Genomic DNA, 23935 nt, shown 5'->3' with positions numbered 1-23935 from the left:
ACAATCTGAAAGTGCTCTTCCGTTGTGTTCAACACACGTGACAATGAGCTGGCTGTGAAATTCTTCAGTCCCAGGCTTCCCTTCTCTGATTCTGAAGACCGCGTGTCCTGCTTCTGTCATTTAGTGAACAGTCTCAGGTCTGTCTGGTTTCTGTAGAGTATCTTATTTCTTTATCTTGGTGAATGTAATTTCTTTTAGCTCTTCGTTAATCCAACAAAGCGGTGAACTATGTCTACATTTATCTCTTCCCCCAGTGACACGGAAATAAAGCTTTTACATTGGTTAAATATTTCTTATGTACTCATTTAGAACACATCTGCCTGTTGTATCTACCCCAACTGTCCTGACTTCCTTCTTGGACACACTTACTATTCTTAGGCGGATGCCCTGACACCAATACCATTTTCCTCTTTTCCCCTAATTTTAATCTGTTTTCTTTCCTTCACATTTTCAAGTTATTCGCTACCTCATTGATGCAAATGTCTGCACTGATCTGAACCATTTGTGTCCTGATACATAATTCTATTTGTTTTGCCTTTCGTGCATCTTCTTATCTGGATAAATTTCATTTTTATTTGTGCCTTCATCTCAGCCTGTAATCTTCCTATGGTAGAGTGCTTCTGGTTCATATAAGTCAAGTCTTCTGACATCTTTCCAAGGACACTAGGCTAATATACTCTAAGATTTCTTCTGTTTTCCGTTAGAAAATACTTTTGAGAGATGTTTTTCCTCTAAATCTTCAGGGTAATTTCCCTTTTTGTGACCTGAAAACTTCATAGGCTAAAAAAGTTATTTAGTTGTTTTCCTCAAAGTCATCCATGTTACTGAGAAAGATCTATCCAAGGCCGGCACCTGCTGCTATAGGAGATGCCTAGAGTGTTCTTAGTTGTCTTCCTCTTGATCCACTTGGGTGATACATCTGTCATCTCAGAAATCTCAACACCATTAGTTATTATGGAAATGCAAATTAAAATCACAATGAGATGCCACTTCACATCCCCTAGGATGGATACAGTAAAAAAGACAATAATGGGTAGTAATAAGAAGGCAGAGACACTGGAACCTCACACGTTGCTGCTCGAAGTGTAAAATTCTGTAGCTGCTTTGGAAACAGTTTGGTAGTTCCTCAAAAAGCTAAACGTACAGTTACCGTATGACTAAGCAATTCCATTCCTAGGTACCCACCTGAGAGAACTGAAAACGTGTTCACACAAAAACACGTACACGGACGTTCACAGAAGCATTACATTATGCGCCAATAGCCAAAAAGCGGGTGCAACCAAAAGTCTACCAACTGATGGATGGATGACAAACTAGGCTATATCCCTACCATGGAAGCTACCTGGCCACAAAAGAAATAAAGTATGGATACACGCTGTAATGTGGATAAATCTTAAAAACATTATGCTAAATAAATCAGCCACAAAAGAACACATACTGTATGATTTCACTCACGTGAAATGTCCAGGAACAGGAAAACCTATAGACAGACTAGCAGTGGTTAGGTTAGTGGTTGCCAGGGGCTGGGGGGTTGGTGGAATGGGGAGTGGCTGCTAATGGGTATGGAGTTTATTTTGGGGATGATGAAATACTCTGGAATTAGACAGTGGTGGTGGTTGCACAACCTTGTGAATATACTAAAAACCACTGACTTGTAAGCTCTGAAAGGGCGAATTATAGCTGAATAAAAAAAATTTTTTTTTTATTTAAGAAAAAGCAACTTTGGAAGTCTCAAAAAGATGTTTTTAAATTTCAGTCTTCTTTTGATGTTTATGGTATTTATTTTTTATTTAGTTATGTTTATTTATTTCGAAAGAGAGAGGGAAAGAGAGCATGAGCAGGGGGAGGGGCAGAGAGAGAGAGACAGGCAGAGAATCCCAAAGAGGCTCCACACTGTCAGCAAGGAGCCCGATGCGGGGCTCGACCTCACGAACCATGAGATCATGACCCGAGCTGAGATCAAGAGCTGGATGCTTAACCGACTGAGCTGCCCGGGCGCCCCGACGTTTACTGTCTTTAAAGTAAAACCAATTTTCATCCTGTGTGTGCACGTTTGCTCGCGTCCTATAAAAGATCATTTCCTTGATTTGTTTATTATAGAAAATGTTACCTGGCAACCATCCTGATTAATCCACTTGTGCTGTACTTCATCCCTGGCAGAATCGCTGAGGCCGGCGTGATAAGCAAGAGCAGCGAGACCATCCTTCTGTAAAGTGTCAGCCATTGTGTCGCATTCTCGCCTGGAGAGGCAGTAGATGATCCCAGAGTCATCTGCCGAGAAACCAAAACAGAGCTTTAATCGTAAATAACAACACAATTTTCATTGTGTTCGTAGAAATATGTGCACCGCGAGCAGACCTCCAGGGTATTGCTAGAGTGGAGGGTGGTCACAGACGTAGAGTGATTCAAGCGACGAATTCACACGCACTGGAGAAGACGGGACGGGACCTTCCGTTCTGCCCCCAGATGACTCCTTAGGTGGGCCTGGAGGAAGCCCGGGCTGTTTCACACTGGCCGTGCAGCGGGAAGGCACCCTTCCACGAACACTGTGGGAAGCGTAAGGCAGTGTGCATCAGCCTTAGAAATGCTTCTGCCTTTTGACCCCGTTCCTTCTATGAAACTCATCTAGGAAATTTAGGGGTACCACGGCTTCTGCCAAAAGTTTTGTTTCTACTTTTGAAAATTAGAAAAACTTCAATGGCCACCATCAGGGGATTAATTAAGAAAGGACATCATGAAAAAAACTATACCGTAATTATTAAGTGGTTTCCAAGTTTTCTGAGGAACCCTGACGATGTTCAAGGTACAGAGCGGGTTAAGGGTAGAAAAAGTGCACACACAGTACACTAATGGAAAGAAACACAAACAACTGCTGGAGGGAAGTAAACCCCAGATGGTCCCGGAGACTTGTCTTGAGGTGACTCTTGTCTTTTGCTTCTTTCTTTTTGTTGCTTTCTTGGTTTCTTCAAGGAGCACGTATTCTATGTGTCGTTTTGAAAACCACAAAATGAGAGGCGTTAAAGAAAAAGCCCTCTCTCCGTGGCAGAGCCAAAGGTGCAGACAAAAACATGCTGACTATCTATATTCGCCACCCGGGACAAGGGGGTCTGGAAGGGAAATCACAGACGACTTCTTGGTCTACCTCTCTGCACGGTCTGATTTGCTCAAACAAACACGTATACTAATTTTCAAAACACGAACTAGAGGTGGTCACCAAGAACAAGTCTCTCTGGGAAAGGAGCAGGGGGGGTTACGTGGAAAACTACCACGAGTTTCGCAATCTCTCATCTTAGGTAACAGAACTCCGAGGCAGACCCTCGGGAGAGGCCCCTAACACAGAGACTGCTAGAATCCGTACCGACAGGGACCAGAGGAGAGACGCCGAAACCACGAACTACAGCACGGGTGTGTGTGTGGGGGGTCATCTCATATACTTCTTCTTAGGGTTTATTGTTATCAAACCAAATGGGATTTTACAATTTCCAGCAGGGAGGCAGTTGTGATTTGCTGTTCTATAAATAGCTAGTTAGTGCTACTGTCATGGGAAAAGCGATGTTTAACATGCACACACACATTCTATCGTGGTACCAATACCACAATATTTACTTATTACTTCTAGACATAATTTGTCACATGTACTCACGTGGGTGATGCTTTCTGATCCACTCTAAGCAATCAAATGCCACCTTTTTGGGTTTTTTCGGTAACACGTAGTATTTCAGATTATGTCTGTTAAAGCTCATGCTAAACCTAGAAGCCCCAAAGAGAAAATTTTGTTATTAAGAGAAAATATAGTTTCACTCACTTTTATACATCAAACACTGATTTTCCACAATGCGAACCTAATGATCAAGCCACCTGAGCGGACGATGGTCCCTGGCAGCTTGCGTTACACGACGCTCGAGGGGAAGTCAGGTTAAGAGTTTGCGGAGGGAACGGTGATAGGGAACAAATGTCTGTGGGACGAGATGACAAGGAATCAGGAGGGCTGTGGAAGATAACACGTAGAGAGGACAGGTGAGTCAGGAGCCCGGTCCCTAAGACGAGGTCAATTACAAGCAGAGGTGGATAAAACTGAAAAGTCACAGAGAAAACACACACTTTAGGCCGCCAATGTTCCCAAAATTTGATGGCGGACATAAAGAGCTGATTGCAGGGCAGCAGCGGGAGCCAAAGCCCTCCGGATCACGGATCGCTGCCCTGTGCTCTGCGCCCCAAAGGGCATGGGCTGATTCTGACACACATGTGCCCCCTTTCTCTGCTGGCTCACCTGCCTCCTCCCTCCTGCTTCCTCAGGGGGCTTTTCTCCATTCTCTCTGCTCTTGTATTTCAGGCCCGTCTGCCAATTCTTCCCCTTTGTCTCTGAATATGTTCTAGGGCCACCAATACCCCCAACAGCAGAAGCTTCTCTTGTCCCTGCGCTCCCCTGCGGGTGGCACCTCACCTCTGCCTTGCCCGCCAGTGGCAAATTTCTCAGAAGACACTCACGCCCCCAACCAACTGACCACACAACCAATTTCAATTCTCGTCACCTCCATTCTGGCTTTTGCCATTACCATGCTACTAAGATTGTTTTATCTAAGCTTTTAAATTTTATTTTTGTATTTTTGAGAGACAGAGTGACACAAAGTGAGAGTGGGGGAGGGGCAGAAAGAGGGAGACACAGAATCTGAAGCAGCTCCAGGCTCTGAGCTGTCAGCACAGAGCCCGACGCGGGGCTCGAACCCACGAACTGTGAGATCATGACCTGAGCCGAAGTTGGACGCTTAACCGACTGAGCCACCCAGGCACCCCCCTGTATCTAAGCTTTTATTATTTATTTATTTATTTATTTTAACTTTTATTTATTTTTGAGACAGAGAGAGACAGAGCATGAACTGGGGAGGAGCAGAGAGAGAGAGGGAGACACAGAATCCGAAACAGGCTCCAGGCTCCGAGCCGTCAGCACAGAGCCCGACGCGGGGCTCGAACTCACGGACCGTGAGATCATGACCTGAGCTGAAGTCGGACGCCCAACCGACCAAGCCACCCAGGGGCCCCTAAGCTTTTAAAACTAAAGAAAGGTGAGGGGATTGTTACGGGGTCCCGGGCCCTGCAGGGACTCCCCCACTAACCCAGGCTCCAAAGGATCAACTTCTTTGGTTTTAGGACGAACGAATGACTTCCATGTGGGGGGGGCAGTCGCGTTGCTGACGGGACCGCCCTGCAGGTATGACGGCCGGGGAGCAGTGGGGCTGCCTGCAGGGTGTGCACTGGTCTCCGTTCAGACCTCACTCTCCGGCCCCTCTGTCACTCCGTGTCGTTGTATTCGTCCCTGAAAGCCTCCACTGGCACCGACCGTTTCAGGTCCACGGGCTTGCTCCCTCCCTGCCGAGCCCTCGAGTTTCTCTGTCTCCTTCTCTGCTTCCTACGCTTGCTCCTGCAGTGGGGGCCTCTCCCCTCCTCCCCGCATCGCCTTCTTTAAGCAGCACTGAGTGTCGGCCCTACCCGCCCCGACTCAGGCTTCTCCTCACACTTCTAAACCGCCGTCCAACTTCTTTCTCAACCAGTGGTCTGAAACAGGGGTACGCGTACCCCAACTTCACAAAGATCTTCTAAAGGTACATCAGCAAAGACAACGACTGCAAACGAGTCAGTTTGCGGGTCCTCCATTTGCACGTGGACTGTCTCCCGAGAAGACTGATCTGAGGACACTCCTGTGGCCGAGACACCCTGCGCGTTACCCCGGCCCCGCCTGCCCCCTTTACGCGGCCGTCCTCTCACCTTATAAAAACCGACCGACCAACCAACCCTGCTCTTCACCTGTCCTGAACTTCACGGCCGCGCACTGGTCTGGCGGTAAAAACCTCCAGGACACCACACGGAGCAAACTGAATGTAGTGCGGGTGTGCAGGTGAAATTTTCTTTAATCAAAGTACGAGAAACGCTTGGTAGGGCTTCATGTCTCGTGAGGGTTTTCCATATTTGTGTTGGGAGTAAAGTGTAGCGCCCTTGGCTGCTGTCGCAGGATGCAGCACTCTGGGAGCCTTGCAAGACTGCTGCTAACCGGCACTTTGAACCTGCCTCTTAGGCTGTTCACATGCACAGAGCACGGAGTCCTCCCTTCTAGTGCTTGAAATGGCCAAAGAATGGGTGGGTAGTGGATCACAACGGGGGCGGGGTGGAGGCAGGAGGTAAAAGACTGCCTCATCCATGGACTGTTTTGATCGTTCTCAGTCAATTATTTATAATCACTGCCACAGCAAAGGAAACCACAGTCCTGATAAAATGATGGCATAAAAAGAACGGCCCAGGAGTACCAATGATGTAGATAATGTTAAAACTTATTTGAGTTACTTTGGGCGCAGGCTGGGAATGGTGCAGGAGCCCCCCCACCAGCATGACGCTGACATCATGACTACCATCAGGAAGTGTCTTGTTACCTACACTGTAACCTGTAACTGCACAATAATGGTTATGGATTTAAAAAAAAAAAAAAAAAAAAAGGAGCTCGGGGTCAAAACGTAGAGGTGGAATCAGAACCCACTTATGCTGCCGGTGGGGATGTTTGGAAAAGTCTGGCAGTTCTTCAAAAGGTGAAAATCAGGGATACCGTACAATTGGGCAATTCCACTCCTGGGTACAGACCCAAGAGAAATGAAAACAGGGCCACACAAAAACCTGTGTGCGAACAGAGCGATGTGTAATAGCCCCAAATGGAAACAACACCAGTATTCACCAACAGATGAAGAAAATGTGCCATAGCCAGACAAAAAACAATATTACTCAACAATAAACTCTGAAAACATTGTGCTAAGTAAAAGAAACCACTCACAAAAGACCACAGATCACATGATTTCATTTACATGAGATATCCCCAAATAGGCAAGTCTATAAACAGAAGGTGGGTTAGTGGTTGCCACGGGCTGAGGGGGCTGTGAGGGGGAGACGGGTGAGTACTAATGGACGTGGGTTTTTGTGCAGGGTGATGAAAACGTTCTAAAATTGATTGTGGTCATGGCTGCACAACTCTGAGTACACTAAAAACCACTCAATTGTGCACTTTAAATGGGAGAGTTGTATGATACATGGACTACCTCTCAATAAAGCAGTGATCAGAAACTGGCACGTAATCTGAAAAAGTTTTAAAACCTGTGACGTAATTCAAAAAAACTTAGAAATGTTTAACTAATTAACTTAGTCAAATTACTAAAAATAATAAAGTGACATGAGATTAGGAAATAAAGTTGCAGACCACAAACTCAAAACCAAAACAAGAATCTCCACTGCAAAACGACTGCCCAAGCCCAGCACAGGGGCCACTGACTAAATGCAGCAGGTGCACCATGTGCTCTGATGAAAATGTTAACAGTCTCCTCGAGTTTGTCTTATTGGCCTGTTGGAAAATGGGATGTTTGGAATTTCCAAATATTCAGTCAGAGACCATTCCCACCAACTAAAGAACACGTAAGTGAATGTGGAATGCCCACACAACAGATCATTCAGCCATAAAAAGGAACGAAGTCCTGATATATGTGGCAACACGGATGAGCCTTGAAAACACCGCTCGGGGGAGGATGATGGACACGCGAGATGGGAAGAATGGGAAGTGACTGCTGGTGAGTGCTAGCTTCCTTTTTTGGGGTGACAGAAACGTTCTACACTTAGATATGGGGGGTGGTTGCACACCTCTGTGAAAATACCAAAACCCTACTAAATTCTAACCTTTAAATGGGTGAATTTTATGATGTGTCAATTATCTATTTTTATTTTCTAAGTAGGCTCTGCTCAATGTGGGGCTCAAACTCACGACCTGGAGGACAGAGGGTCACATACTCCACCAACTGAGCCAGCCAGGCACCCTGACTGTATCTCAATAAAGATTTTACTTTTTTAAAAAAAAGCTTGAGATTCCATTGTATCTTCACTGAGGGAGTACTGATATCAACTGACATTAACATGGTAACTATGATTAGGTCCAGGGTATCAAACTCCTGTCATTTTAAGTGATGTGTCGGGAAATGGAATCAATTTGTGCTCAAGCTCTAGTTGCTTTTGAAGCTGAGATAGTTGTCATGGGAATGTGCACTAAATAGTTCATGTGAACTGAGAAACCAAGACAGACTCTTCCCTTTAAATAAATGGAAATAACTTTAATGTAGGTGATTGGTTTGGCAATGAACACTTGCTTGGCCAATTACGTTCCAGAGTCATGTCCCGGGATCTGAAAGAGCTAACTGGCAGCCACAAAGTTCTGATAAGGCTGTTATTTAAAAGTGTATCATACGATAAAAACACACGTCAAAATGTATTAGAAAAGGCCTACTGAAACTGACAGCGTTTTGATCTCCCCAACTCTTCCGAATATACTGGATACAAGACTCATTTAAGTGAAGGGGGAACAAGAACATGCAACGGTCATTAGATAAATCTTGGGAAAACCTTTTTATAGTATGTTTCCCAGAAAAAGTAAAGTGAGTAATGATCTGACTTATTTTGCCAGTCAGAGAGTTTACAGGTCTTTGCTTCTCACAAAATTTAAAGGACCTAGTTGAGTTGTCAGCTGACAGATCATAAAAAATAATTTTTGATGACAGATCATTATGTAATTTTGGCATAGACGTCAGAAAAAACTCAAATAATTGAGTGTCGCTGCTAAAATAAAATGCTTTCCGTTCCCGTCTACAAGTTTACGTGAGTAACAGTTCTCACTGCTTACATCTACGAAAACAAGAAATATGGACGGAGTCGATTCATCCACAGATGTATCAGCTAATTGAAAAAAATGTCTATTCTGATCAGTTATATATAACTAATCATTATAATAATTCAATCTGGAAGAAAATTTTAGTATGGGAAATTTAAAAGCAACTTTTCATTTATATACATACATTTGTATACATATTTTTCTTATAGATATGATAGAGTAAACAAGATTTCATGCAGAAAAATATATCACCTTAGGATAAAAATCTGTGAGGAAAACTGAAGAGAAATAGGAATTCAAAGAGGAAGAGGAAAGATGTAAAATATCTGTTAAAGATATTTTTAAAGACGTGTAAAATTAAACATTTTAATGTGTTTTGTGAGTGAAAGTAGGTATAAAATTGCTATTATATTTATAGTCTACTGGATACATTTAAAAGGGCTAGGTAACAATTTTACTTAAAAATGTTACTTACAATAGACCTCATTCTCTTTATTTAAAACTCGTGTTGAAACATTTTTGGTGTCTGGTTAGAGATATACAAGGGGTACAGTTTTCCAATTCTTTCAGGAAGCACATTGTGACCAAAGAAAGTATGAAGACCGAGGACGTGGCCACGTCTACTACCCCTTGAACACCCCCCACACCACAGATCTAAAAATCACATTCACCACCCATCCCATCCCTCCACCCTCTCTCCTGCATGTCCGTGGTCAATGGTACCAGAAACTAACATAAACTTCCACCGTTCACCTTTCTGACGCCACTGGTTGCCAGTCTTACGGACGCAACTGTGCTTTCCCTTGACCCTGTCCCCTCCGTCCTCTTCCCGTTTCCACCACCGTCCCCTCTCTCCTAGAACGCTACGGTGGGGTTCCTACGGGCCGTCCTGCCTCTGATCTCTTGTTCCTCTGTTCCATCTTCTGTTCCACTGCCAGGGTCATCGTTCTACCATCAGATTCAGGTCACCACTTCCCAGGTCGAGCTGTCCACAGGATAAAGTCCACACGCTGCAGCATCACAAAACGCCAAGGCCCCCCCACGATACGGGATCAAGCCTCCTTCCCGGGGTTGGCCCTTCCCTGGGTTGCTCCGCTTATCCTACAGATTATTCACCGCTCCTTGGATCTGATCTGGACTCTGATGCCAGGAACTTCAGCCCTGAATTCTCACTCTCCACCTGTTAAAATGTCACCACTTCACACCCAGTAGGATGGGTACCATTGAAAAGACACGTGGTGACATGGATGGGGAAGGGGAGGGTGGGGGGAAACTGCACCCCCCCCCCCCCCACACACACACTGAAGTTAATGTAACGTGGTGCAGCCGCTTTGGAAAATGATCTGGCAGCTCTTCGAAAAGTAAAACAAAGAGTTACCATGTGACCCAACGATTCCCTGCTTGATATACGTCCAAGAGAAATGGAAGCGCGCGCAACAGCTCAGACACAGACACTCGTAACAGTTTTCCTAAGAGCCAAGACGTGGAAACAGCCCAAATATCCACCACGTGATAAATGAATACGTAAGATGTAGAGTACCCATACGCTGGAACATTTTTTTGTCAATAAAAAAGAATGAAGTACTGATATACGCTACAACACGGATGGACCTTGAAAACATTACACTTAAGTGAAAGAGGCCAGTCGCAAGAGGCCACGTTTTGTAAAATTCTATGTATATGAAATGTCCAGCAGAGGCAAAAACCTATAAATACACAAAGCAGATTAGTGGTTGTCTAGGGCTGGGGAGATGGGAGAAAGTGGGAACTGACTGCTGATGGGTATGGACTTTCTTTCAAGGGAGACAAAAATGTTCTAAAATTAGACAGCGGTCGGGATGCACAACCCTGTGGGTAAACTAAAAACAATCATAGAATTGCTTGCTTTAAATAGGTGAATTTCAAGGTATGTAAACTATATCTCACTACAGCTGCTTACAAAAAAGACTACTCATCCGACAAAGCCCTCTTCCTTTCTATGAGACCCTATCTGACCCCCGCCTCATTAACAAGGAGTTGTTATTCTGGGTTATCATCAATCTTGCCTTCCTGAGTTCCTGCAGTCATAATTTACATCTCTAATTACCACTTACTTCACTCTGCAATTTATTAGAAAGTATTTCAAGGGCTCTAAAACCAGATTGTTTGGGTTGAAGTCTCTTCACTCCCACAGTTGTGAGGCATATGACCTTGCTTAAATTATTTAATTTCCATGTGCCTCAGTTTCCTCATCCACAAAGTGAGGAAAACAGGAGAACTTACCTCAGAAGCCTTTTGTGTGGGTAAATGAGTCAATACACATCAAATGCCAAGAACAGTAACTGGCACGTTGTATAGGCTACATATGTGACTATTAGCTGTTATTATTGTTGTATTCTAATATTGTTGTTGTATCTACTGTCCATACATGACTGTCTCTCTTCTCTTTCTCAGTTTATATTTTAAGGTCCTAAGGAAAAGGGATAAAGTCTATTTTATTATCCACCCTCGTATTTCCCAAAGAGGAAGAAGATTACCACAGACTAGCAGTAGGAGAAGAGCATGGGGGCCAGGACCCCACCTCTGGGGACACCTGCCTTCAGCAGGGCCGTGACGCAGCAGCAGTTGGGTAAATTTAATCCAAACAAGGGGCCTACTGGCAAAAAAGATCAGGAAAAAATGTACCAGAAAGTGTCTGTTAAAAATCTTTTACTTCCACTAAGAGATTTAAACCCTCCCAAATATAGAAGTACCAAATATATTAAGGAATCAACAGACTTGCCCAAATTTTCATATTTTACCCACATTTACCAAAATTCCTCCATATGTTCCATTTATTCATTCTTACCGAGTGCCAATTATGCACAGGGCACCACATGCTAGACTCAGGAAATGTACAATCTATTGCTTTTCTAGGCTGATCTCCCCACAAAACTAGGAAAAGATATTAAAGGTGTCTGTCTCTAAATACATATGTGCAATGTTTATTCAAACAAAAATGACAAATTCTATACTTACAAAAAGTTACTCAAAAAGTGAATTGAATTTACACAATTTTAGTTCCATGGATTTAGCAATTAATATTACTGGCCTAGAAGAACGGTAGGCTGTATCTGGTATAAATTGATGGAAAAAAAAGCTAAAACATTTGCCTATAAAAAAAAAAAAGCTTTCACAGATAAATGTAGTACTTAAAGAAGCAAATCTCTAGCATGTAAGTTATTCACTAGAACCTGAAGTATGACACCTAAAATAATGTAATGCATATCAATTACGGAAGCAAAATCTCCCCGTCCCGCAAATTCTACACAAACATCCTTCCCGCAAGTGAGATTAAATGAAAACCTTCCATTCCAAATTTGTGACTTCACACACAAAATTTGGAGGACTCTAAGATCTGTGTGCTCAAGAATGCCAGTTTAATCTGCAAAGGTCCTTACAGCTCTCTTCCTCTCCTGACCCCCTCACACCCTCCACATGGCCTTTCGGTTCTTCTCATAACCTGCTGAGAAATGCTGCTTTTACTGATGACAGTGTTGACAGAGCCGGCTTACTGTCTTTATTTCCAAAGGAACAAAAGAGGTGCTTTTAAATATTCACCCCAATATACTAGTCATTCCTTCATGCATTCCTCAAACTCAAAGCACCCACCGGTAAGTTAGAAGGGAAAAATATTTTAACCTTGGCACACAACAGCTGTTAAGTAAATACTTGCTGAGTGAATGAGCCTATCAGAGAATGCACCTGTCCACAAACTCACACAGAGGTAAGAAACGATCCAGTACAACCTATATATGTGGAGATAATGTTTACAGTGGTTTCCATTACCAGTGATTATGGATTTGGTGGCCAAAAGAAGCACTCTGCTGTTGAGATGAAAACAAAGTATAAACGTTGTCATATACACAGTTTCTGGACTGTTTTCAACATCCTGGGACTTCAGGAAAACGACAAAGCAGGGTCATCCGATTATTTCCTGATGTATACTCTAGAATACGTAGGAGCCGAAATTCGATAAATCAAAGATAATTCGCTACCGGGACGATAACAGGTCCCATAAATTATTAACAGGTACAGTACATACTTTGTCCCTATTTCCAAAATAGGTATTTAGGATAGTTTTAATTTCAGTAAGTAAAGAAAAGCCCGAGGGCTTTGGTTCCCAAATTGTGCTGAGCGCTGGAATCGCTTGGGGATTTTTAAAAACATAAAGGCTCCCAGCCCCCCAAATTCTGATCTAATTGACATCGAGTGCAATCTGTGCACCAGGATTTTTAAAGCTCGGTACGTGATTCTCGTGTGCAGCGCTGTGGGAACCACTGCCCCAGGGTTTTTAAATTCATGCCTTCCAGCAACTTACACCTGAGGCTGGAGAATCTTCAGCTGAGTGAGGATGTCCTTCTGTACCCTGGGGTTAGCTGTGGCAGTAAGGGCCATCACTGGAACAGAGGGAAACTTCCGGCGAAGCATATTCATTCTTTTATAGTCTTGGCGAAAATCATGCCCCCACTAGTTGGAAAGAAAATACTGCTTTTCAGACTATTTGCATCTTTCTTACATAAACAGCAAATGCTGCTCACTGTATTCAGAACCACCTTATTCTTCAGCGAGATAGAATAATTCACTGTTCCCTTCTCTATTCTGCAAATATACAGACCATTGGCAGTACGTATTTACTGATATTTCAAGATATAAAAGCTGGTGTTTACCTGACTGACACAGTGTGCTTCATCAATCACAAAACGTGCCAAGAGCTTCCTCTCATACAGATTCTCCAGAGTGGAAATCAGTCTATTACTCGCACACACCTAGACCAGAAGTATATGCGTTAGAGATGTGAAAACATTACACACCACATCACCTTAAAGACTTTGCTGTCTTCAAGCTCCACTATAACTGAAGCTGTATCACAACAACCTCCACATAAACGAGCACTTAACTTCAATGTACCAAGAGAATTAGCAGGAGTAATGGAAACTTGCAAATGAGACCTTCTAGCATATTCACTACATTTAGCAAGCACTGAGGTTTACCACACGTTTACACTGGTAACAGGGTTACAGATGTATATTGTAGGCATACACGTTGTCTGGGGACACATGCACACATGCACATATGGACCTGTGACAGGGCCTAGAAGCAGTGACCTCCCAGTAGCCATGACCACATCTGGCATCCATGTCTTGACAAGCATCCGACTTGTCTTTTGTCTTAAGTTCCCGAGTGGTTCAGCTGGTTACATGTCTGACTTTTTCTTTTTTTTTAAAGTTCATTTACTTGAGAGAGCAAGAAAGCGGGGGAGGGGCAGAGAGAGAGGGAAAGAGAGAATCCCAAGCAAGCTTCAAGATGTCAAGGCAGAGCCCGACTGGGGCTCCATCCCATGAACCTAACCAGGAGATCGTGACCCGAGCCAAAATCAAGAGTAGATCCTCAACCGGACTGAGCCACCCAGGAGCCACTCCCTTCTAGATTCTCAAGTAACAAGAGCACTAAGAGCGTCTTTTGTTTTCTGGAGGCAACTCTGGGTGGGCTCCTAGATGGCTTCTGCGTAGGAGCTGGTCATCAGAAAGACCAGGCCATGATCAGAAACTTGGAATTTTCAGTACCACCCCCATCCTCTAGAGAGGAGACAGGGGCTGGAAATGGAGTTAATAACTGGTCATGCCCACATGAGGAGGCTGCCATGAAGTCCCAATAGCGCAGGGTTCGACCAGCCTCCAGGTTGGTGAACACGTCCGCCGACGTGGGAGGGTCACACATTCCCAACTCCCTGGAGACAGAAGCTCCTGTGCTGAGGACCTTCTCAGTCCCCGCCCTGTGGGTCTTTCATCGGACTGTCCATCTACAGCTTTTAGCACATGCTTTAACAAACTGGTAAACGTGTTTCCCTGAGTTCTGTGGGCCACTCTAGCACATTAATCCAACCTGAGGAGGGAGTCACGGGAACCTCCGATTTGTCAGCCAAACTGGACAGAAACTGTGGGTAACCTGGGGACCTTCTACTTGCAATTGGCATCTGAAGAAGGGTGGGAACCATCTTGTGGAGCCGATCCCTTAACTTGTGGTGTCTGACACTGTCCGTGTAGACCATGTCAGAATTGAGTTAAACTGCAGGACACCCTGCTGGGGTCACAGAGAGCTCGGTGTGAGGAAAAACCTCTACACATTTGGTCACCAGGAGTGACGTACTCTATGTGATGGTAAAGGAGGAAGACACAGGAGGGAAACTGGGTGTTTCCCTACTCAGGGCGGAGAACCAGATTGTTTTCCTAACACAGCTCTAGTATATTTTAAAATAATGACATCAATACAAACCTTCTCAGGAGTAACATACAAGAGTTTTATGATTGGGTCTTTTTTTGATAATTGCAGGTAAATACTTGTAGCTTCCGAGTCAGTCTTATCACCTGTCAGATAAGTAGCTGGAATCTAAGGATAAAAGTAGTAAACAATTTATATTTTATACATTAATCTGACTTAAGCATATATTTATCCTTAAGTTTCATAAATATTTCACAAGTCACATAGCAAACCTGTCAAAAGGAGAGACAGTCTCAATATAATTAAATAATTGGCACATATTTAAAAAGAAAACTTTTCTTAGCATAAGTCAAAATATTCCCATTGTTTACTTCCTTCTCTTTTTTTTTCTATTTTCTTTACTGCTGTTACTTTTCCTATCTGTAGATATGAACTCAGTACCCCGGAGATTCCCATCCCAATGTACGGCTCTTGTTGGTGTAGGTAAAGGCATCTCCAGCATTTTCCCACACAAGGACAATGGAAGGGCCACAGGAAGCATCACGGATGGCTGCACAGTGGTGACTGGCACGGCACAAAGACATTCTTGGGAAGAAAAATCAAACCAGTGGTCTCGAGGGGTGGTGGCTCATAACCTCGAAAATCTGTGGGATTCGGGAGGATGCATTCATATACTTCCTCAACCAGAGCCAAGAGGAGAAGGGTCACGCGGGCGGGGCGCTCACGTGATGCATTTTAAGGTATTAAGGGACCAGCCAGTATGCTTATCTCGCAGGAATAAAAGAAAGCCTCATATTTAGTACAAGAAATTCACATCAGCAAAACACAGGTTAAACGTTCTTGCTAAAGTACATTTTTCTAGACTCAACTACAGAAGGTTATCTCCTTAGAATTTTCAAAGACTCGCTCACATGCGTAACTGCTGATTGATTCTTATAATCCAGGAACTACTTAATAAAAAAGGTGTTACCCAGAGTACTGACATATAACTATTTTCATGTTTTTATGGGTATTTTTTTAGTTATAATTGGTAGTGTTTTAACTTACATCCAAGGAAGTCAGCTTTTGGACCTGATCAACGATAAGTGATCTCAGGGGAGAAATGACAATGGTGACCCCAGGAGAAACACAGGCAGGGAGCTGGTAACACAAACTTTTACCACCTCCTGAAAGGACAAAACAAACAAACAAAACCTATCAGGTTCTATCTTGAGAGCTGAAGGCAAAAGTTGAAAAGTAAATCACAGAGTAATATTTAGAAGTAATTAGCAGGACACCAAGTAATAGTCCCCATGATGCCAACAGTTTGCCGTATTAGAATGAGCCAAAATATTTAGACAATTTAAGTGTGTGAAAATTATCAGGACATCTTATGTAGGTACACGTGAAGCCAAAAGCAGGGATCAGGGCAGGGAACTGAAATGCAAGACAATTGCTTTAAAAGTCTACTTGAGAAATCCAAATGCAGTACAAGGGGTACTCTATCACAGTATTAGGGTGAAAATAATTACTTCAGATAATATTCAATATTTAAAGAGTTAAAACGTGATAAAATATACAACACTAAAGACCATGGTGAACACGGTTTAATATTTCTCTGATGATCCAGAAAGCGCTTTCAGGATCTCAGTTTTTTAAATCACTAGTAAGAACCTTTCGACGCTTAAAATCTGAGATTTTATTCGCTGTACTCTTTTATCGATAAGGAAATATTCCCATTCTTCCTTTGAGATCAAAGAAGGGTAGAACTACGCTTGTGTGTGCCAGCAGAAGATGAAGAGAAAGAAATTCTGAGATGCGTCCCCATCTCTCCGCGTAGCTCCAATTCAAAATGGTGAGACAATCAGTACACATTTAAGGATAACTAAAAAGATTCGTCTCTGATTTTCAACCTCTCCCACTCGCTAATGGTAGAAGCCCATGCCAGGCAGTTTCTAGGCCTTCGACTGTTTTTGTTTGTTTGGTTGTTTAGAACTATCCACCACATTCCCCTCTTTTGCACGTGGAGTAAGTACATTTCATTCTGGCGTATATGTGTAAATGTCAAGGAAAGATCCGGAAGCTGAGTTCTCGTTTCTGCTCTGCCACTTTACAGGCTGTCTGACTTAGACGTGCCATCCAACCTCTCCGCGCCTCAACGTCTTCACCTGCAAAATGTACTACATCGGCGGTTTTTTGGTTTTGGTTTTTGTCTGTTTTGTCTAAGAGAAACCTTATCTGGAATCTTTATCTGCATAAATCAAGAGGTTGAAATTGGGATGGGAAGACCCTTAAAAAGGCCCCCCAAACCCTAAAGAGGACCATGAAAAAGCCCTGAAACCATGGGACTGGATCACTGTCAGGGTCCTTTCCAGCTTCAGTTCTGAAATAGCAAACAAGTCAAAGCATGAGACAGAGTGAACAACAAGTTAATGAGATAAGAAATGCTGATTATTAAATCAGCGTCGTCTAAATTTTAAAATCAGTTTGAAAAAAACTCCAAAGCTCGGTCAACATAATTTTTATAACGATGGCTGTAACCAACTACTAAAAGTCACAGACGAGCTGAGTAAAAGGCAGAAGGAAGTCTATATCTAAGTCCGCAACTCCGATTCCTGTGCTTCTTACCCAGACTGCATCTTTAATATTCTTACTTGCACACGACAGAAAGTCCTAGATCTCTTCAACACTGAGGCCAAGGAAGAACCACGCTAAATGCTTTTCATTTAATCCCCAGGACATTCTGTGAAGTAGGCAGTTTACTATCACCCCTGCCACACACGAGGAAACTGGGGCTGGGGGTGAAGTGCCTCGCCCAAGGTCACATGGCGAATAAGTGGCAGAGCTGAGCGTTAAGGCCAGGCCATCACTCCACAGTTGACGGTCTCGACAACCCTTCAACATCAGACTGTACTGGATAAAGTGCCAGAGATGGTCGAGGTCTCTGGTGGTAATTTTTTTTATTCATGTTCCAGACTAATTTAGACGAGAGAGAGAGAGAGAGAGAGAGAGAGAGAGAGAGAGAGAGAGAGAGAGGGCGAGAGGGGGAGAGGGCGAGAGAGAGAAATTCCCCAAGAAAAATTCTAGATCAATTCAACACAAGCAGCCTTGACGTGAACATCTTGAAAGGTCTAAATGTTATCGCGTCAACAGAGGACGGAAACAATACTCTTTCTCACGACGGCATGGGAGGTTCAGAGGTCCCTTAATGACAGAAATATCGTGTGGGTGTTCATTTTATTTCTATTAAAGGGTTTTCATTTAACATCTGCCAATGGACTCCTGCCAATTTACATCTAAAAATACCTACCAGTGGGCATTAAGATAAAACAGTCTTCACCCAGCAGCGCAGCATTGATCGCCTCTAGCTGATTAGTTCTAAAATTATGCAGGCCAAATTTTTTATGAAAAATCTTCATCATTTCTTTTGTATGAGGAAAACTAAGACTTTGGAAACGCTCACGCTTCAGATTTCTGGATGCTAAATTTTGCGCCGACTTGTCTGAGAAAATAATCGATGTTAAGAAAAATCAGTGCATTATTGTTAACAAGTCAGTTTTAGCATTTACCCTTTGCCGCGTAATCCAAGGCATACATTTCCCTGCAGCACGTCGTTCTTTAACCATTTATCAGGGTTTCATCCCCACCAAAGGTTAAAGCCACCAGAGACGTCCTGAGGGCCAAATTCAGCCTTTTTCTTGGTTTTTCGGTAGCACCTACCACTAACTATTGCATTTATTCCCTGCTTCCTGCTCTTTTGACCTTCGAGACAATCGTGGGTTTTCTATTTTAATTCTCTTCCCTGGCTCCACTTCCTCCACCTGCCCCTTAACTGTGGGAGTCTTTGCAGACCCTTGGGACCGGGCTCTTCAGCCATCCTTTCCTAGAATTTTCCAAGCCCTCTGATCTTCAACATCACCTGTGTGCACAGAATGCCCAGATCTCTTCCGTAAGGCCCCGCCGATGCCCTCCTAAGCTCCAGCCCTGCGCGCATCTCCAAAAGTCTGCAAGACATTTCTATCCGAACGACTTACCAACACTTGAAGCTCAACAAGTCTTAAAATAGCCCCCCTCGGCTTTCCTCCCAATCTGCTCTGCCTCCCGACTCCCCTGCTCTGCTAATGGTGTCACAGATTCCCCAGTCGCCGGGTCTGAAACCTCGGAGTCATCTCAGCCTCCCCTGGTTCTTCCGCTACCGTGTGTCTCACGTCCGCCCCCCTGCTTGGCACAGAGGACAAGAGGTGCTCACGCCAGCTGGGGCAGCCTCTCTAATCCCAACACTCGACTGTCTCAACGATAATTGCGAGCATCAAGTATGACACATTCTAACATGATATAAAAATAAATCCATTAATGGTTATTTTAAAGGTCAACGGCGTAACTATGAGAACGACCTCCATGGTGTTAAGTCAGCGATGGCAAAAACAGGGAAGGCTGTACTTTATCAAACCTTACACATAGAAACTTGTTCCGGTTAAAACACACTTTGTGGCAACTTTATACGGTTGACGTAAGGTTTTAAAATTAATTTTGGCTTCTCTCTGCAGCCTTTACAGTGGCTAACTGCACTCCTCCCAAAACTTCTCCCGCTAAACTGGGAGCTCCAAGAGGACAGGAATGACCCGTTCTTCACCTCTTACCAGAACCTGACACCGAACGTGGCACGGAATGGCTCTCAATACATATTTGTTGAATGAATTAAAAGGATTTTAGGCCCAAAGAAAGAATCTGACTTAAGGAATTTCTGACTTCGTGTCTTTCTTAGATTGCCCTGCATTTTAATATTTTAAGACAGAAGACATGTTTCTCTACTTTATAAATTGATCAGTTCTCATCATCAGAGTTCTAAAAATACACAATTACATTTTTAACATATAAATTCAGTTTTGCTTTTTACTCATCCCTCAAATCATTAAAAACTTGGCCCTTATGAGCTTTATTGTTTTAGGGACGAAAATATGTTAATTTAGAGGCAAAGCACATTTGTAATGACTTCAGAGCTTTACTACAATAGGTTATAATTACGCGTTGTATCAAACTACAGCTGCCGCAGAGACAAAGGAGCAACCTGCTTTTGAAACGGTGATTTGGAATTCATATTATCAGCAGAAATGTGCATAGAGACAATGTACTTTTCAGGCAAGGACGATGTGCTATCATTTTTCTTACACAATTCCGATTTTGGACAGTTATATTTTCATATAAAATATAAGCATCAATTTATTTTAAACTTACCAGCGTAATTCTGAATTGACTCTGAGTTTTTAATTTGAGCAGCAGATGCCAATGGAAGACAGTTTGTCTTGGCTGAAGAAATTCTTTCTGATACTGGTTTAACTGGCCGACCTTCCTTAATAGGTTGATAGGCAGCTGTGGAAGATTTGCTGGCTGCTAAATTATGCATTATATTCTCCCAGTCATCATCATCATCAAAGTCATCTATGTCAAAATTATCAATATCACAGGAAGCCTGGATTTCTCTTTCTAAGTCATTTAGTGAAGCAGTGTGTTTATTCTGATCTTTCACAGCCGTGCTTGTGAGAACATTTCCCGGGAAATAAGAGCTTTCATTTCTTGTTTCTATCCTTGGTGTTTCAGCCCAGTTGCTACTTACAAAGGACTTCTGTAAATGGGGACTGAATAACGGTCTTTCAAAGGGATTCTTCGTGGTGGCTGAGAATCCTGTCTTTCCTGGGGTAGTGGCCAGGACACATTCCCTAGCAGCGTTGGAATTTGAGGGAAGGTGTGGAAAATGTAACTCCTTAACAAAAACACAACTTCCTGTAGGACAGGAATCACTGTTTGAAAATGCCTCCGCAGAGGAAAGAGACGCCATGTCCTCCGGGGGGCCACCAAGTGCATCGGGCCCGCACCTCCACACTGAACCAAGAACACGGGCATCGCTTGTATTTGAGTCAGCGTCGGCCAGGAGCTTCCTTCTGAAGGGAAAACAGAACACCACATTCAATGGGAGTAGTCTACCACGGTAGGCCGCACAAGTATATCGTTAGTTTCCATCCCAAATTGTGGCAAAACAGAGTCTCTTTTTCTCAATCTCTAAAGGGGCAGTTTGAAAACAACAAATAAATTTATAAATAAATAAGTTTAAAACACAAAACAGAGTGACAAGTATCCTATTCAATTTCCCAGCCAGAATGCCTGGAAATTCTGCCCCGTGTGTTTCTGACTTACGTTGGTGGGAGGCAATCAGATATATATTCCAGAAGAAAACGTCAAATACCTTATGTCCCGATGCTGACGCAGTTCCTGTCCACAATCCAGAGCGGTCAGTTCATCGTCAGGAATAGTATCAACTAATTTACAGATGTGGTCCATCACGTGAATAAGCTGCTGCTGTAAACTGGTCTGTCTAGCTATAAAATTTTATTTTGTCAATATTTTTCCTTGAAAAAGACTTAAAATTTTATAAGTCATGCATGTACAATTTGAAGTAGTTTAAAAACAAGATTGTAAACTACCACGTATTGCCCTATTATCTGCCTGTGAAATACTCTGAAATCACGTCATCTCCATTCTGTATCATGAGAGCCCGTAACTGTGTGACCATCGTTTCATTTCAGGTTAATTCTTACTATTTCGCTTAGGGTAACCTACGTCATTGTAAGCTACAAAAGTTGATCGATTTAGGAAAGTTTTTAACTAACCTCAGGGGTAAATCTTACCAGGCCCATAGAAGGTATATCATACAGGGCTGGACAGGCAAGAGCCCCGCCTGCTGTTCTGGTCCGCCTGGCATCCACACTTCCTTTCAGTGGTAACAGACTTAGACTTTCTTTGGGGAGACCCCTGCCCCTCTCCCTTGGTGGGCATCTGGTGTAAGGCAGCTCAAGAGAGAAACAGGTCTGGGAATTCTGTGACTGGAAAAGGAGACTTCTCTTTTCAAGAAGCTGCAAAGGCTGCTGGTGGCCGCGTCCTCTGCCACCACACAGGGAAACACAGCCGGAAAGGAAGACCAACACGAGGGCAGCAGAAAACGGAGATGGAAAGGAGTGGGGGACTGAGATGGAGACATGGGGTAGAAGAGAGGCAAGCAGGTGTGAGAGAGAGATTCCTGATCAATTTCCCCATTTTCAAAATTTACGTTACATAACTAAGAAAAAGGACGTCAAAGGAGGTGAGGCTTTAGATGAAGGAAGAAAAGACTGGGTCGGGGTAGAAATGGGAAGCAAGGAAGATGCCTCCTCCACCCCTAAGGCCTCAGGTTAGCACGGGAAATAAACAGGAAATCAACGGTTTAGGTGGGCTGCAGAGGAAGCTATTCTCAGGAGACAATGTGACAAGTAAGAGGAAGAGAATGTGCAGAGAAGAGAACGAGACTGCGGGAGGACAGCCAGTCACAGGCTCCGAAGGGCAGGAAGGAGGGGAAGAGCAGACAGGCAGAGGCTCGGGGGACAAGCATCCGTGCGACAGTGACTTGGGAAAAGTGGACTTTTACTAGAGACTGGCACGAATAAGGACGTGAGGTATGAGACGGTCAAGTGGAATTGCTGAGTCCCCATTTTGCGTGTTTGCGCGTTTTCTCTGCATGGCGAACCGGGTATCAGATTGGAAAGAGGAGAATAAACACTGGGCTGAAGGAAATGAAAGCCAAGATAGGCTCAGAGGTAGATACAGCTATTGAAAAGGAGCTCGAGTCTTCTTGTCTAGACAGGTTACACCTCAGAATACAAAGCAAACCCGCAAAGAAGATCCCGCTGATATGTGAGGAATCCAGTGAATACGACAGTTAGTTGATGGAAGAGTGAAGACAAGCAGACATTGTTCTAATTAAAAAAAGAATTCTAAACAGATTGCCAAAAGCTACAGCCTGGTGATGTGGATGTTAATTCAAGGCAAAATTCTAGAACATGTTATCAAATGGCTGCTTTGTGAGCTTCAAGAGGAGAGGAAACAATTATAGAGTTAGCAAGAGTTCATGTAAATAAACCAGTAATCTTAATGTATTTCCTTCTTTGAAGGGATTACTAGACTGGCAGATGATAACAGCTACCACTTACTGAAGGCCTACAGTACTCTGGCACTTAACCTTGAATCCTGACAAATACCCAGCAAGATACCGGTCTCATGTTATAGAAGAAACTGAGGTTCAGAGAAGCTTAACTAATTTGCCATAATCACACAGCCAGGGGTAGGAGAAGACAGGGTTTTGTACCTGAGGACCTCGTCACTCTAGAGCTAACGTCCCAGGCTCTTTCTCTTGCTGCCTTAGACCCTGGACCTGCGGAGCCACATGACCGAGTCTTCTGCAGCAGCCCCCCACCCCCCCACCGTGGACAAGGGAGAGAAACACAGTCTGGAGGCAGATGTGAAACAAGTTGAGCAAGAAGGGATGGATGGACTGATGTCACCTGAGAGACCGCTAACGACATTCCATATGGCTCTGTCCTTGTCCCCGTCCTAGTCAACCATTTTATCAGTGAAACAATGCCACAGAACAGCACAGTGTGGCGGCTACCAGTGTCAACTCAAGAGCCTCAGGACTGCTGGATTTCGATCCTTGCTCTGCTGTTGTTTAATTCCACGACCATGTGTAGTTCTATTTCATTCTCCTGGGCCTCGTGTCCTTATTTGTAAAACGGGGATAACAGAAACTGCCTTCAAGGCCACTGTGAGGATTAAATTAGTTGATATTGTCAAACACCCAGAAGAGTGTCCTAGTAGGACATCAGGTATTTCAGGGACTTCCCTAACAATAAATTCAGAGACCAAAATAAAGAAAAAGAAATTTGGAGGAAACAGAAATAACGCACACCACCGCACACGTGCATGTACATGTGCACGCTACACACGTGCACATATACACACAATACACATGCACACACACACCACACACGTGCGTGTGACACACACATGCCTGCACACACACCACTATGCTCATGCGTGTGCACACACACTACACACGTGGCTGTGCAAACACACACACCACAAGTACAGGACCCACTAGAAAAGACCAGAACAGGGGCACCTGGGTGGCTCAGTCAGTTGAGCATCCGACTCTTGATTTTGGCT

The 23935-nt window shown here is 43.7% G+C and overlaps 1 protein-coding gene across 3 annotated transcripts in view; it reads right to left on the bottom strand.

The window, feature by feature from the left end:
• BLM (BLM RecQ like helicase) overlaps window positions 1–23935 on the bottom strand; it is an 87621-nt gene that overhangs the window by 27690 nt on the left and 35996 nt on the right. For all 3 annotated transcript variants that reach the window (XM_042988006.1, XM_042988008.1, XM_042988007.1), the window contains exons 6-14: window positions 21147–21279; window positions 20141–20844; window positions 18216–18407; window positions 15974–16092; window positions 14981–15094; window positions 13375–13473; window positions 13026–13174; window positions 3644–3750; window positions 2111–2271 (exon numbers count right to left, since the gene is read on the bottom strand). In XM_042988006.1, coding sequence (XP_042843940.1) covers window positions 2111–2271; window positions 3644–3750; window positions 13026–13174; window positions 13375–13473; window positions 14981–15094; window positions 15974–16092; window positions 18216–18407; window positions 20141–20844; window positions 21147–21279 — 1778 coding nt within the window. The remainder of the gene's footprint in view (window positions 1–2110; window positions 2272–3643; window positions 3751–13025; window positions 13175–13374; window positions 13474–14980; window positions 15095–15973; window positions 16093–18215; window positions 18408–20140; window positions 20845–21146; window positions 21280–23935) is intronic.

Source organism: Panthera tigris, chromosome B3 (assembly GCF_018350195.1).
Source record: "Panthera tigris isolate Pti1 chromosome B3, P.tigris_Pti1_mat1.1, whole genome shotgun sequence".
Lineage (NCBI taxonomy): Eukaryota > Metazoa > Chordata > Mammalia > Carnivora > Felidae > Panthera > Panthera tigris.
This window is presented reverse-complemented; position numbering and strand designations above follow the sequence as displayed.